The sequence below is a fragment of the Pipra filicauda genome, unplaced genomic scaffold (assembly GCF_003945595.2).
Source record: "Pipra filicauda isolate LSUMZ 115617 unplaced genomic scaffold, ASM394559v2 scaffold192_size1418226_pilon, whole genome shotgun sequence".
NCBI lineage: Eukaryota > Metazoa > Chordata > Aves > Passeriformes > Pipridae > Pipra > Pipra filicauda.
In genome coordinates this window covers 473,146-485,951 of record NW_024104301.1, presented here as the reverse complement: position 1 = coordinate 485,951, position 12,806 = coordinate 473,146, and the positions used below count along the sequence as shown (strand labels likewise).

The following is a 12,806-nucleotide window of genomic DNA, read 5'->3' as shown; positions in this document are numbered from 1 at the left end:
TTTACATGAGCATCTGGGTACATTTTTACATGAGTGCTACGAGGGGAAACTAGCGTGCTGTCTTTTTATTCTATTTTAGTCATCTCCCATGTGATGTTCTTTGAGAATTAAATTGTAGTTTTGATGTCAGCACATGGAAAACTCACCGAGTTTAATATGAAACTCCAGCTCCACAGTGTTGGAAATGACTGAGCATTTTGTAACCTGGGTTGACACCTCCTATTATCATATTGAATGTCCTTTACGTGAGTGGAGATGAGGCAAGGAAATAAACCCCTTGCCTAAAGGAATCAGTCACACGTGGACAGTCCTTCAGGAGATTTGAAACTGCTTTGATTTGAAAAGGAAGCTGTTTCTGTTCCTTTTCCAGCTGAAATTTGATGCAGTTCTGCAGCTCATGGGCAGTGCTACAGTCCCATGGAGTGCAGCAGTGGAGCAGCTGGTGAAACAGCACCTGGAAATGGATCATGGCAAGTAAGAAACATCCACAGGCTACACTTGGGGGGGGAAATACTGTGTCTCTGATGTAGTATGATGGTTAAATCACAGAGCAAAGACAGTAATAAGAGTCTAATTTGTCCACAGGGTGAAGTTACTGCAGGACAGTTACAGACTAATGGAGATGAAGAAGCTGTTGAGAGCCTATGGGATAAGGGATACAAATCTTTTAAGGGACAACGAGATGATCATGGTGAGTAATTGAGACTTCAGGCCTGATTTCTCCCAGGGTCACAGGGAACACGACCTGGTTGTTTTTTACTTTGTTATTTTCTTAACATCTCCCCTTCATTAGGAGAAAATGTGAGTATTTCTGGAAAAGTTCCTTGGCATCCTGAGGAGCCAGATGAATATTCAGAGTTCCCAGGTTAATTCTCTCCCCAAGCCCAGGTTTGTCCCAATTACACTTCAGTCAGGTTTTCTCCAGATGAAGGTTTGAAGCTTCCAAGTAACTTGCTTGGTACGAGCTGTACAGTTCCAATGGTGAAGCAGTGTGGATAAACTAATTCCTGTGTTATTCTATACATCAAGAAACTAAAGTCCAGATCTGTTTTCTTCTGACAGATGCTTGTGAGATACATTCTTAAACAAGATACCACTACTTCTTTGGAGGATGCCTTGAAAATTGTAGAAGCATATGCATTACCCACTGGGGAAGTCTACTTTCTGAGGATGATAGACCTGATTGACAAAGAAAGGGTATGGAAATACTTCATGTCAGGTGATTCTGGAATTTAGACAGTGACACCTATTTAAAGACAGGGGCGAGTTGTATTGCTTCCTCAGATCCTAAAAGCACTTTACTTATATATTTTTAATTAAAATTCTAGTTATTCTACACCTAACTGCCTATACTCAACATTGAAAAGGAGTCCTTTGTCAGAGTTTTATCCTTCATTTGTGGCAGAAAAGGATGAAAGTTATGACTTACAATACACAAGACAAGTTTGGATATGAAGTCTCTACATATTATCACATACTGGTTTTGCTTACAAGGGTTGCACAATGGCCAGTTAGGTATCAGAGCAAGGACATCCACATAACTGAGCTTTTCCAAAAGCAAATGCCCATCTCTTTGCATTATTTCTGGTTTAATTTTGTTTGTTTGTTTTTCTCCCTTCAGGGAGAGGAATCTCTGACTTTGTTAAAGTCTCTGACTCCTGCTGAAGCTGAGGAAGTTGCAGAGAGATTGACTATATGGGGAAAACTGGTGTTAAAGAACAAACCAGATGATTCTGAAGAGGTACCGAGTCTTTTATGTAATAGAGAAGTTATTCTAAGTGCTATTCTTACTCAGATGCTTAAAAAGAGGTAGGGGATGCAAATGGAAAAACTGTGTCCTCCAGCAAAAAAGGGATGAACTGGTGCTGCTTTGAGCAAGAGGTTGGACTGGGGCACCTCTTGAAGCCTCTTTTAACTTGATCTTTTGCACTATATATAATTTTTTGTTATTTTTAAAGGCATCTCTGTGGAGTAGCATGGCCATCTGAATTCAATCAATAGTTTATAAATCCTGCCTCATTATTATTATTATACCTCTAATCCTACGTATTTTCCAGTGCTTTCTTTAGTCCTTGGAGAACATCTGTTTAAAGACTGTAGGTGTGGCTCTGCCATGCACCAAAGTGTGTTGCAGCTTCCCAGCTGACATTACACCTTGTCTCACAACCACAGAAGGGAATTTTTGTGAACAGTTGTTTGGGGGAGTCATTCTGGGCAAGGGAAGGAAAAAGAAAGGGAGAAGGGTGGATATTTCCAAACCCCTGTGAGAGCTAACAGACTGTGTGGAGCAAATACATAATTACACCTAGAAAGTATTTACTGTTTCTATAAAGGATTCATGTTTACAATAACTTTTTGTTCCCTTGCTTTTCAACTGGTTGTATCTTAGACTTGATAATTGTTGCTGAGGATGTTTGGAGAGCATTACAAAGTGTTTTAACAGAGTTGAAGCCTGAGGGTTACTCTGCTACCAGCAACATTTTGACCAAAAAAAAAAAACCCAAACCCATTAACATCTTCCTTTCCTGCAGCAAAAAGCACAAATGTTTATGACCAAGACACTCGTGGAAGTGCTAAAATTCCTGCTCAACACTCAAAAAGGTACAACTTTAACACCTCACATGTTGTTTGGAAATGGAATCAGAGAGTAATTGGTTTTCTCCCCCAACAGACAATCCCGTGAAGGAACATGAACATGAAGCAAACCTAAAGATGTTTGAAACACTTGCCACCCTGCAGGTAGGTAACTGATAGCTTCAAACCACTTCTGTGGTTATTCCAGATCATTCTTACCACATGGGTTATATTCAAAATTAACTGTATTTACAACATACATGCAAAGGTTGGGTTTAGTATTGACTTCAAAGAGATTCCAAGGCTACTCCACTGGGAAAGTTCCCAATTAGAACTCAGTTGTCTATTTAAACCAAAAATTTAGACACTCTCCCAAAGTCTTAATTGATAACACTGCAAAGACTTCATGATAGAGTACTGTGAAGATCTTAGTATGGGAGGTACACTTATATTAGTTAATACAGCTTTTGAGCATGGGGTTTCCTTCAGGTTTTTTTATTTTTCTTCTCTACTGCCTGGCAACATCCTCTAATTTATTACATAAATCAGTAGTTGATAGAAACCACTAAAGTCAACTTTGTACTGAAATATTCCTCTAATGAAACAGATAATGAAAACATTTTAATAAAAAAAGACCTCAACATTTTTAGAGGAAGTGATGTGAATACAAATATACAATTGTTGTTGTCGTTGCAGGAATATTTTGATATCTTTCTCTCAGCTGAAGAATTCAGCAGCCCTTCCCTGATGTCTGAGCTTCTTGAGCACCACATAAATGCTTATGAAAGTGCCAGATCTGCAGCAAAGACTAGAAAAGTGCAGCCAATGAACTGTAACTCAGGAGATGGCAAAGCCCAGAACCCTCTCAGTGAATCCAGGCTGTACAGACTGGCTTTGCTCCTGCAGGTGCCAGAGCACGAACTGGGAGAAAAACTGGCCTTGAGGGCTCTGGATGCTGGAAAAGTTGAAGTTGCTGTAAAAATATGCAGGTAAAACTGCAGAGCTTTTCAAGATCCTCACTTTCAATGGGCTTTTCTGAACTATTTCTTATACTTTGCAGAATTAAGTATGTGTAGAGCAAAGGAAAGGGTTTTCTGTTTTAGTTCTTTTTTCTAAAAATGAGTGTTTAAGCAACATGCTTATTGTTTGTATGCACTGTTGAGTGTGGAATTAAGCCATTGTCTCTGAAAATTGCCACTGGTTTTTGCCATAACATGATTACTCAGTAAAAAGATTCCCTCTCCTTTTATAGAGTAAGGCCAAATATTAAATAACTGTTATGATAATTGTTGGCTTAACAGAAGGAAACTATTGCACACTGACTGGTTTTTAGCTGGTCTCTGCCTCATGCTTAGGTTGTCACATAATTTAAACTTACTACCTCCTCCCCCCAAAAGAGATCAGATGAAAGTGTGAAATATATTTTTATTATTAATGTGTTTTAGGTATTTCAGTATCTCAAAGGTAACTCCAGTGTGCTTTTCACTTCAGTCACAGCAGTGAGTGAGCTAAAAGGGAGTTCAAGAATTAGAACAGAATGTGGCCTTAAGTAAAAGCCCTAAGAACTACTGGGTTTTTTTAACATCCTTTTCTTTTTTAATAGGGAGTCCTATGAAAATCACTGCAATGAAGAAACAGGGAAGCTCCTGTTTTCAGTGGGTCAGAGGCTTTGCCATATGTTGGGAGCTGATGTTCCAATGATCCTTCCCACTGACATGAATCTCCCAGCAGTGATCCATGAGCTGGCCTGCCAGGCAGCCACAGTGTGTAGTGCAGGTAATTACTGTGATCTGTTATTTGTGTTCATGCTGGGAGTCCCAGCTTCCCAAACAGCCACCAATAAACCTGAAACCAGAGTGACTTTCTGTATAGGCACCTGTAAAAAGAAGTGCTGCAAAATTGTTTCCTCCTAATAGGACATATGAACCTTCTGTTCATGCTGATAAACTTTATATTTTTACAGATTTGCTGTTGGATTGTCTGGAACTCTGTCAATACACTTTGATTGCCAAGGACACCTACAGACAGTGCCAAATAGATGAGGGATTTACAGCAAAGGTATTTTCTGTACTGTCCACTCTAGGTGTTATTTTCCCTCTCATTTCTCCAGCAATATTCAGTCAGAAAGCAAACAACAACAACAACAAATCCACACAGAGCTCTACAAAGAAAAATTTCCTCAAATATGAGTGTATTCAGCTTAAAGAATGATTTGAGTCCTAAAAGCAGTGCAGCTGTGGGACAAGCACAAGTAGCATTCTCCACTTTCTAAATGCTGCTGAAAATATTAGTGATTTTATTGAAGAACTGCTGCAAGAGAGCTGACTTGAAAGTGTGGCAGGGAGGGCTTGATTTTTAAATACATGCATTATGTGAAGGCATTGCCAAGAGTTTTGTAAAACTGAGATGATCAAGTCCTTGAACAGCATCTTTGTTTTTTGTTTAGGTCAAGCAGTGCTTTAGGCTACTTGAAATGAATGGGCTCTTACAGCTGGAGTGGAGCAGAGCTGGGCAATGTTTGTGCACAGAATGTTGCTTTTCTAAAAAATGATCCATTTGAAAAATGTTTGCTTGTAATATTTGGCCAAGAATGTTTATGAAAGCCTCCATTAAATTAATTAAGAAAGCATTTGGGCTGTACAGCTAAATAACTGCAACATGAAAGAGAAATGGGGCCACTCAAGGGAGGAAATGTGTTTATTGCTACTGGCCTTTCAACAAAAGTAGGAGAGTAAAATCCATTTTCAAATAGAAGGTTGTGTTCTATTCCTGGATTCCAAAACTGGAATCTCTTGTAACACTGAGTTTGTTAATAGACTTATTAACTCTTCTTTTTGTTGAGTGTACTTTTGACAATGTTCTTATTTAGACAACATCCTTTGGAGGGGATAAAGATCCTTATGAAGAGTGGACCTATGGTGACTTCTTTAATGAAGATGGGATAGTCCTTGATGCACAGACAACGATGCCAGTTACATATGAATTTATTTCTTCTGTTCTGCCCCTTTGTGGTAAACTTGCTTTCCTGAACATTGAGTCTGTGTTTCTTACTGATTTTTATCTAGAAATGTAACTAGTTCAGGGGGTCTGTGGAAATTATCACCTCAGAAATCTCAATTAGACAAACTCCTGGAAGAAATATCCACTGGGGGGTGTAGAATTGAAAGGTGACTTTGGGTTTTATTCTGGCTCAGGAAAAATCTGGGTGACAAATGCCTGAAGTCTTGGAGAATGTTCTGGGAAGTGTCACTATAAGCTTGTACTGTTCCTATGATCTTCTCTAGATATTCTGGCAGCCACTAATGGCAACAGGATTTTATCAAGAGGAATTTCAGCTCATTCTAAAATTGTATTTTACACCACTGCAGATACAATAACTCTTAAAACTTTAAGTATTATAAATCGAAATCCACAACCCTGTAGGTGCTGACAGAGATATTCCCCCTAGAAAATCACTTCTGACCAGGCACAGCCAAAAATAGCAGCAAATGGCTCTGAGAGTTCACGTGTCTTTATTTTCTGCACTGTCCCTGTAGGATTTTTTTAAGTCCTGCCAGACTTCCCAGTGTTGCTGAGATCCTGGCAAAGTGCTGATGTTATTTGTCTGTCTTTCAGAGGACAAGGTGTACCCCTTGGAGTCCACCAGCCTGGCAAACCGTGCCTTTGTTGAAGGTATCACAGAATGCTTTGGGTTGGAAGGGACCTCACAGACCCCTTCATTCCAACCCCTGCCATGGGCAGGGACATGATGGCACTGACAGTGTAAACCAGACACTGGAAAACATGAGGTTTAAACTCAACCTCCACAAGCATGATTAGCTCTTAGGGTTTTTTTTTAATAGGTGCCTAAATGTTCATTTAAAGCCATATTTTGGTTCAGCACAGGAAACACCAGTTTGGGTGGTAATTCCTACCATTCCACCACGGGATTTTGAGTGTGTCAAAGGCTGTACTTCAGTCCAGAAGTACTGTGAGCTGGGATCATCAAAGCCTGCCCAAGAAGATGACTTCTGGTCAAAAACTTCTGGGTTTTGAACTAAAATAAGAGTGTATTAAATCAAAAGCTCTGAAAGTTTCAAAGGGAACTAAGGCTGATCCCGTGTCCTAAATTAAACAAGGAAAAAGAAAAACTGCTCTGATAGGAATTCCAAGAACAATGTGGTTAATACAAATATACTAATTATTTTCTGGGGTTGTTTTTGACAGGCCAGAACCTTCTGCTGGCAGTTGGAGCTCCCCTGAGTGCAGCAGTGCAGACCCTGCTGGAGTGCAGTCAGTGTGAGCTGGCCCTGAGGCTCATGGTCTGTGCCTTGGGGTCCTGCCTCCAGCACGGCATTTCCAACACCATGGACCTGGCCCTGAGTGAAAAGGTAGGGCAAGGACAATGCTGAATTCTGAGAGTCAATCTTAGAAGTAGCCCAACAATTAACAAGGTTAGAGCAGTTCTATAAGGATTTGGGAGGTGTGGGAGAGGCCCTCACCACAACCCTTGTGTTACCACCACTCAATCAGATGTTGAGCCAGTTTGTGAAAGGAGCTGGTGGTTTCTCCCCTATTTTTCATGGTCCTCTTTCTCTTTGCAAAGTATGTTCAGACCTAAAGTTTCATTCCTGATCTAGAATGAACAGATGAGTAATGGTTTATGATGTTGCTTTATCATCGGTTAGCAAGGGAAAAGTTGTGAGTAGAATATTCAAGAAACATTCCTCAATTCAAAAGCACTTGGAAACAGAAATCCTTCTTCTGTCTAGAAGAAATCTTTGCAAGACCTTAAATAAATCAGCACATACAATTACCAGAGTACCTATTATTACTGTAGTACCTGTTATGCTGTAAATGACAAGAGAGGTTGAAGACTTAGAATTTATTTTTAATTGTGGTGTGTTTTCCTGATAGCTATACAGTGTCAGCACACTTGCTGAAACCAAGACCTTCCTCCTTGCTATGAAAGAGAAATGTTCTTCAGTCATCAGGAGCACTGCCCTGACCTTACTACACAAGGTAAGAGTGCTCTGGAAGGGGTAAGAGGGAGCCCTTTCTCTGCTCTGTCTGGAATCATTTTGGTTGGAAAAGACCCTTAAGATCGAGTCCAGCCATTCACCTAAAACTGCCCAGTCCACACTAAACCCTGAGCACCAGGTCCTCTAAACACCTCCAGAGATGGTGACTCCACTCCCTGCTTGGGTGGATTTGAGCCTCTTGTGGACTGGGGCTCTTTGACCCTGTACCAGTTGCTCTGCTTCAAAGGTTATGTACAGTGAGAGCCTCAACTTTGGGGGATCCTGTAGAGTCCTAAATTATAATAATGGCCTTTTTGATCTGTAGGTACACTCTATCTCATTTTAAATCCTGGGTTAATTTGTAGACTTTTTCTAGTTGGGGTCAGTTTTTAAAAAAAGCTATCTGCAAAACCTGCAATCCACCGTGTTCTAAGGCAGTTTAGACTGAGGGAACTTACTTTTAGACTGGCTCCAGGACATTTAGATTCTAAGTTCTAAAACCTGAAATACATTTTTATTCTTTTTTTTTCCCTTCTAACTTATAGTCACAACACACCTCTGAGTTACAGAGTACTTTCTGTGTTACACTTTAAAGAAAGAGACCTATTTAAATAAATTCCTAAAGTTTATAAGTTTTTTTTTCCCAAACCACAGGTGTTCAACTGCCGTGTCATAGATCAGACCCTGGCACTGGGGTACTGCACAATCCTGCCCAAGGAGGAGACGTTCAAGAAGCTGTGGGATGTCATAAACAATACCTGGCAAAATTACAGAAAAGTTCTGGTAAATTCCCAAATCCTTGTATTCCTTCAGCAAACAGAGAATGTTGAGAAGTTTCTTTTAGAAAGACACCAACACTCTCATGTGGTGGGGCAGGAGTTTGCCATGACTAAAGGTAGAGCTGTTGGAACAAGTTCCTCTGTATCACAAGTTGTGCACAGGCAGTTGCTGTCAATACTCAACATGATTTTTAAGCCCATGCATTGGGTTTTAGCTCATCATGACTCATTCCAAAGCTTGGAAGCATTTATTTCAGGTCCCATCATATGTTATATCTACATCCTATTTGGGATAAGCTGTTCTCTGACAGCAGTTGTCAAGAATGGAACTAATAAATAAATATATTAAAATGTAAAGGAAGATGGGAAGTAAAGCATAAAGAAATGGGGAGGGAGAGTGATGTTAATTTTGAGAAAATATATCTAAAAAGTACCTCTTGTATTAGTTTCTACACCACTCAGAAAATATTCTGGAGAAAGTTAATTTTAAAGTAGCTTTGAACTTCCAGCTCAGGAGGTGGAATAGTCCTGTCTCCTCCTGTGAGATTTGTTTTCATTTTACACAGTTGTGTGATCATCTATGAATTGTTTTAAATTCCTCTAAGGATTTAGACCTTAGGGTTCCCAATTTTCAGATTATTTATTGGACTTGTATTCACTTCCCTTCTCACTCCTTTCAGGCAGTAGCTCTGGTTGGAGCACAACTTGCTGACCAGTATGGTGAGGCAGAAGAAAAGAAAAAATTCCAAGAATTGGCTATTGATGCAGAATGGGGTCTCCAGCTTGGCAAATTTGGTGTAAGATTGATTTTATTTATTTATTTTAGGGGCTTATTAACTAATCAGTTAATAATGTCAGTATAGTCTGAGATTTATGGTGGGTTTTACACAGATTTCACATTCAAATGTAGGCACAGTTGGGACTGATTTTAATTTTTCAATCTGCTGAAATAAACCTCAGAAACTGAAATGCAATAATTGAGGGGGCTATAAAAGAGCTTTGGAGATTTTAAGTGTTATTTGGCCCAGGGGATAGTCAGCAAATGCACTGCTTTTTCCTGCTCTAAAAGTGTCTGGATTGAAACTAAAGAAAACAGAAAAGGTCCACTATATAAGGAATTAGTCCCAATATTGTCTAAAAGATTTTTTGAGAAGAGAAATTGTTTCTTTACCTACAGATTTCTTTTGAGACTGTATTTAGACAACCACCACTGAGGAAGAAAGAACTCATAAGAATGCTGGTCCAAAACCCAGAAGTAGACACAGGTCTCATCCTAAACTACTGCAGGTACTGATTCTCTCAAATTAACTGTACTCAATTATTGCTGTAATAATAACCATGACCACTGACTTCTATTTTAGTTTAAATAAACCCTAATTAATACCATATGCAAACTGTTCTTTTTTAAAAAATATTATTCAGAACACATCCTGGTCTTGCATTACTGTATTCCTGAGGAAAAACCAAAGCTCACAGAGAAAATATTCTGGTATTTTTCTAGTACTTTCCTGCTGGACAGTGATGCTGCACTGCAGCTTTGCATTGAAACACTCCTGCTCCAGAACACCAGCACAAGTCAGGAGGAAGGGGACTCTGCAGAACACAGGGAGAAGCAACCTCATTCCACACTGCTGGCCAGAGCCCTGGAAATAACTCCTCTGCTCAAAAGCACCAAAGTCCTGGTCACAAACCTCACTGGAATATTGTACAAGGTAAAAAACCAACCAACCAAACAAACAAGGCAATCCAAACCCACACCAAAACAATCAAAAAGAGTCCCTGGAATCTGCATTTCAAGTGCCCTGTGTCACCTGAATGACAGATTAATAATTCCTCACAAATTTGAAAAGGTTATGTTTTTTCCCCAAGTTTTCCTAAAGCAGGTAAAGGTTAAGTTGCAGTTTTCTGCTTCTCTATAAAAAAATTACAGCAACATATCTAATTTTCATTAAAGGCAGGTAGAGTCTTTCACCCCCACTTCCCTTAAAGAAACTACCAGAAAACATCAAACAAAAAAGTAAGATCTAAGTATCACAGTTCCATATTAAAAATAGGTGAGGAGTAAAAAAAAAAATTATATGTTGGGATTTGGTTTTGTATTTTGGGGTTTTTTTGTGGCTTTTTTGGAGTTTTTTCCCCATCACTTATTGCTTGGTCTTTCTGCAATATCCTGATAGTTTTTTTAGGATTCAGGACTATGAGGTGGGAATCTTTTTGTTTCAAAGAATTAGGCCACGATGCTTATATTGACATAATACTGAAGACAGTACTGATGTTACAACAGTTGATATTAAAACTGGGAAAATCTACTCACTTGTGTGTTTTTATAAAGACAAATCATGCCAGGCCTTTTCAAATAGACCATTATTTTGAACAGCTGGATCCTTATGACTATGAAACCATTGAAATTGTCCTGAGGGTGATACAAAATGCTGATGAGAAGAACACCAGCATCCAGCTCAGCCAGGTATGGCCACGAGTGTCCCTGTCACCCTGCCAGGGCATCTCTGTTCTGCTTTGTCTATTTATTAGCTATTTATTTATTCACCACTGTTGAAATTCAGTGAATTATCCTCTGTACACGGCTCTCCCTCAGAAAACAGAATTCAAGGAAGTCATCTCAGCAGTGGCTCATAACAAGGATAAAAAAAATCCCCCCATGTTTACCAATTCTGCCCCAGAAAATTGCCTCTGGGACTTAGTTTGTTTATTTTTATTTTATTTCTTTTTTATTCCTAGGCTTTGAGCCTCCTCAAACATCTGGGATCTTATCAAAGAATTTCTCCCCCTGTAGACCTGGAACACCAATATGTTTTAGAGCAGGTGAATCCCTTGTCTCCAGCTGCTCACACCAGGCTGCCCTTCCACCTGATATTCTTCAGAACTGCACACTGTTTCTGGAACATCATATGTAGGTTCAGTGTTTTTTATGGTGTTATATATATATATAAAAAATTCCCTTTCTTTGCTATCTGACTACTTTAAATTTCTACAGTATATGTTGAATATTAACTGTAATTGTTAATGCAGTTTTCATCTCGGGTACTTCTGAAAGCATTTGTGCTCCCAAATCGCCACCCGGAGGAGCTGAGGGGATAGAAACAATGCAATTCGTCCTCAAATTCTTTCTTGGGACCTCCCAAAGACCAAAATTATCCATATATCCCACTTCCCAGCCTGGATAACAAAGATCATTTTCCTTCTCTCCCAATGGAGGTCCCCATCTACCAATAAACTAAAAGTTCTTAATTTCACAGAGAAAACTGCAAGTGGACTGGGACACTTTCACAAGCAACTGTCTTTCTCCTTTCAGCCCCAGAGCTCAGTGAGGAATCCTTCCCAACCCTCCTGCTGATTGCCAAACTAATGAAGGTAAAGTAGCATCTGGAAAGAATTTATTTCAAAATTATTGCCCCCCACCCAAAAAAAAAAAGGAGCTTTCATCTTTCTTTTGCATGATTTTGGCCTCACTAGAGAAGTTCCGACGACTCTTAATCCCCTTCCATGTTTTCCCAGGTTTCCCTGGACACCTTTCACATGTCTGCAGCTCGCTACGTCTTTGAGAAAAAACTGAAACCAAAAATCCTTGAAATGAGAAGCAGTGGCTGTCCCTCAGTGGTGAACAAGGAAACAATCAAAACTGTGCAGACCATCCAGTCCTACCTGCTGGCCATCGTCAACCCGGAGTGGGCCGTGGCCATCGCCCTCAAGATTGCCCAGGAATTCCCAGCAGGTGAGGCACAAACGGGATGGGGGGAGAAACTGGAAAAGAACAGGCTCGAGACAAGAGCATGGGACTAAACATGTGTCCAGTATCCTCCAGTGAAACCCTGGAAACTTTGAGATCAAAAATTAGTTTGTCTCCTACATCCAGTTTTCTATCACAGTATCACTATTAAATCCTTTTTTTCTCTCTTTTTATAGAATCCCAGAATGGTTTGGGTTGGAAGGGACCTTAAAAACCACCTCATTTTCCCCCCTGCCACGGGCAGGGACACCTCCCACTAGACCAGGTTGCTCCAAGCCCTGTCCAACCTGGCCTTGTTGTCCTGCTTAAAGTTTCTGCACGTTCATACCATCTCCAGACAAGTTTTCCCCCAAAAGCAAATATTTCAGCCCAATTTAAGCTGGCTTCTCTATTATCTGAATCCAAACAGATATGATATCTTTTTGCTCTTCAGGCACAAGAGCTTCCCTAACATTTTAAACAGCTTCTAATTTGAATTCTTTGAAATAAAATGGATCTAATGTGTACTGTAGGAAGGATCCATGAAAACTTAATTTATTTACTTCTTTTTTTCTCTTTGAAAAAGGTCCTGACCAGATTCAGGCATTGAAATTCTGTCTCTATTTGGCTGACAAGTGGCTGAAGAACACCACAGCTGAGGTAATGGGAAACAGGACTGCTGTACAGTTCAGCAGTTATGGTAGTATTTTGATTTTTGGTGTTTGG

At 39.8% G+C, this 12,806-nt stretch overlaps 1 protein-coding gene across 2 annotated transcripts in view; it reads left to right on the top strand.

The window, feature by feature from the left end:
• KNTC1 (kinetochore associated 1) overlaps positions 1–12,806 on the top strand; it is a 34,793-nt gene that overhangs the window by 12,922 nt on the left and 9,065 nt on the right. For both annotated transcript variants that reach the window (XM_027739698.2, XM_027739697.2), the window contains 22 exons: positions 371–474; positions 586–691; positions 1,063–1,197; positions 1,622–1,741; positions 2,532–2,601; positions 2,672–2,739; positions 3,271–3,563; positions 4,178–4,350; positions 4,538–4,632; positions 5,444–5,585; positions 6,190–6,246; positions 6,781–6,944; positions 7,471–7,575; positions 8,229–8,357; positions 9,034–9,150; positions 9,531–9,640; positions 9,855–10,065; positions 10,731–10,820; positions 11,093–11,264; positions 11,667–11,725; positions 11,870–12,086; positions 12,667–12,740. In XM_027739698.2, the coding sequence (XP_027595499.2) occupies positions 371–474; positions 586–691; positions 1,063–1,197; positions 1,622–1,741; positions 2,532–2,601; positions 2,672–2,739; positions 3,271–3,563; positions 4,178–4,350; positions 4,538–4,632; positions 5,444–5,585; positions 6,190–6,246; positions 6,781–6,944; positions 7,471–7,575; positions 8,229–8,357; positions 9,034–9,150; positions 9,531–9,640; positions 9,855–10,065; positions 10,731–10,820; positions 11,093–11,264; positions 11,667–11,725; positions 11,870–12,086; positions 12,667–12,740 (2,811 nt within the window). The remainder of the gene's footprint in view (positions 1–370; positions 475–585; positions 692–1,062; positions 1,198–1,621; positions 1,742–2,531; positions 2,602–2,671; positions 2,740–3,270; positions 3,564–4,177; positions 4,351–4,537; positions 4,633–5,443; positions 5,586–6,189; positions 6,247–6,780; positions 6,945–7,470; positions 7,576–8,228; positions 8,358–9,033; positions 9,151–9,530; positions 9,641–9,854; positions 10,066–10,730; positions 10,821–11,092; positions 11,265–11,666; positions 11,726–11,869; positions 12,087–12,666; positions 12,741–12,806) is intronic.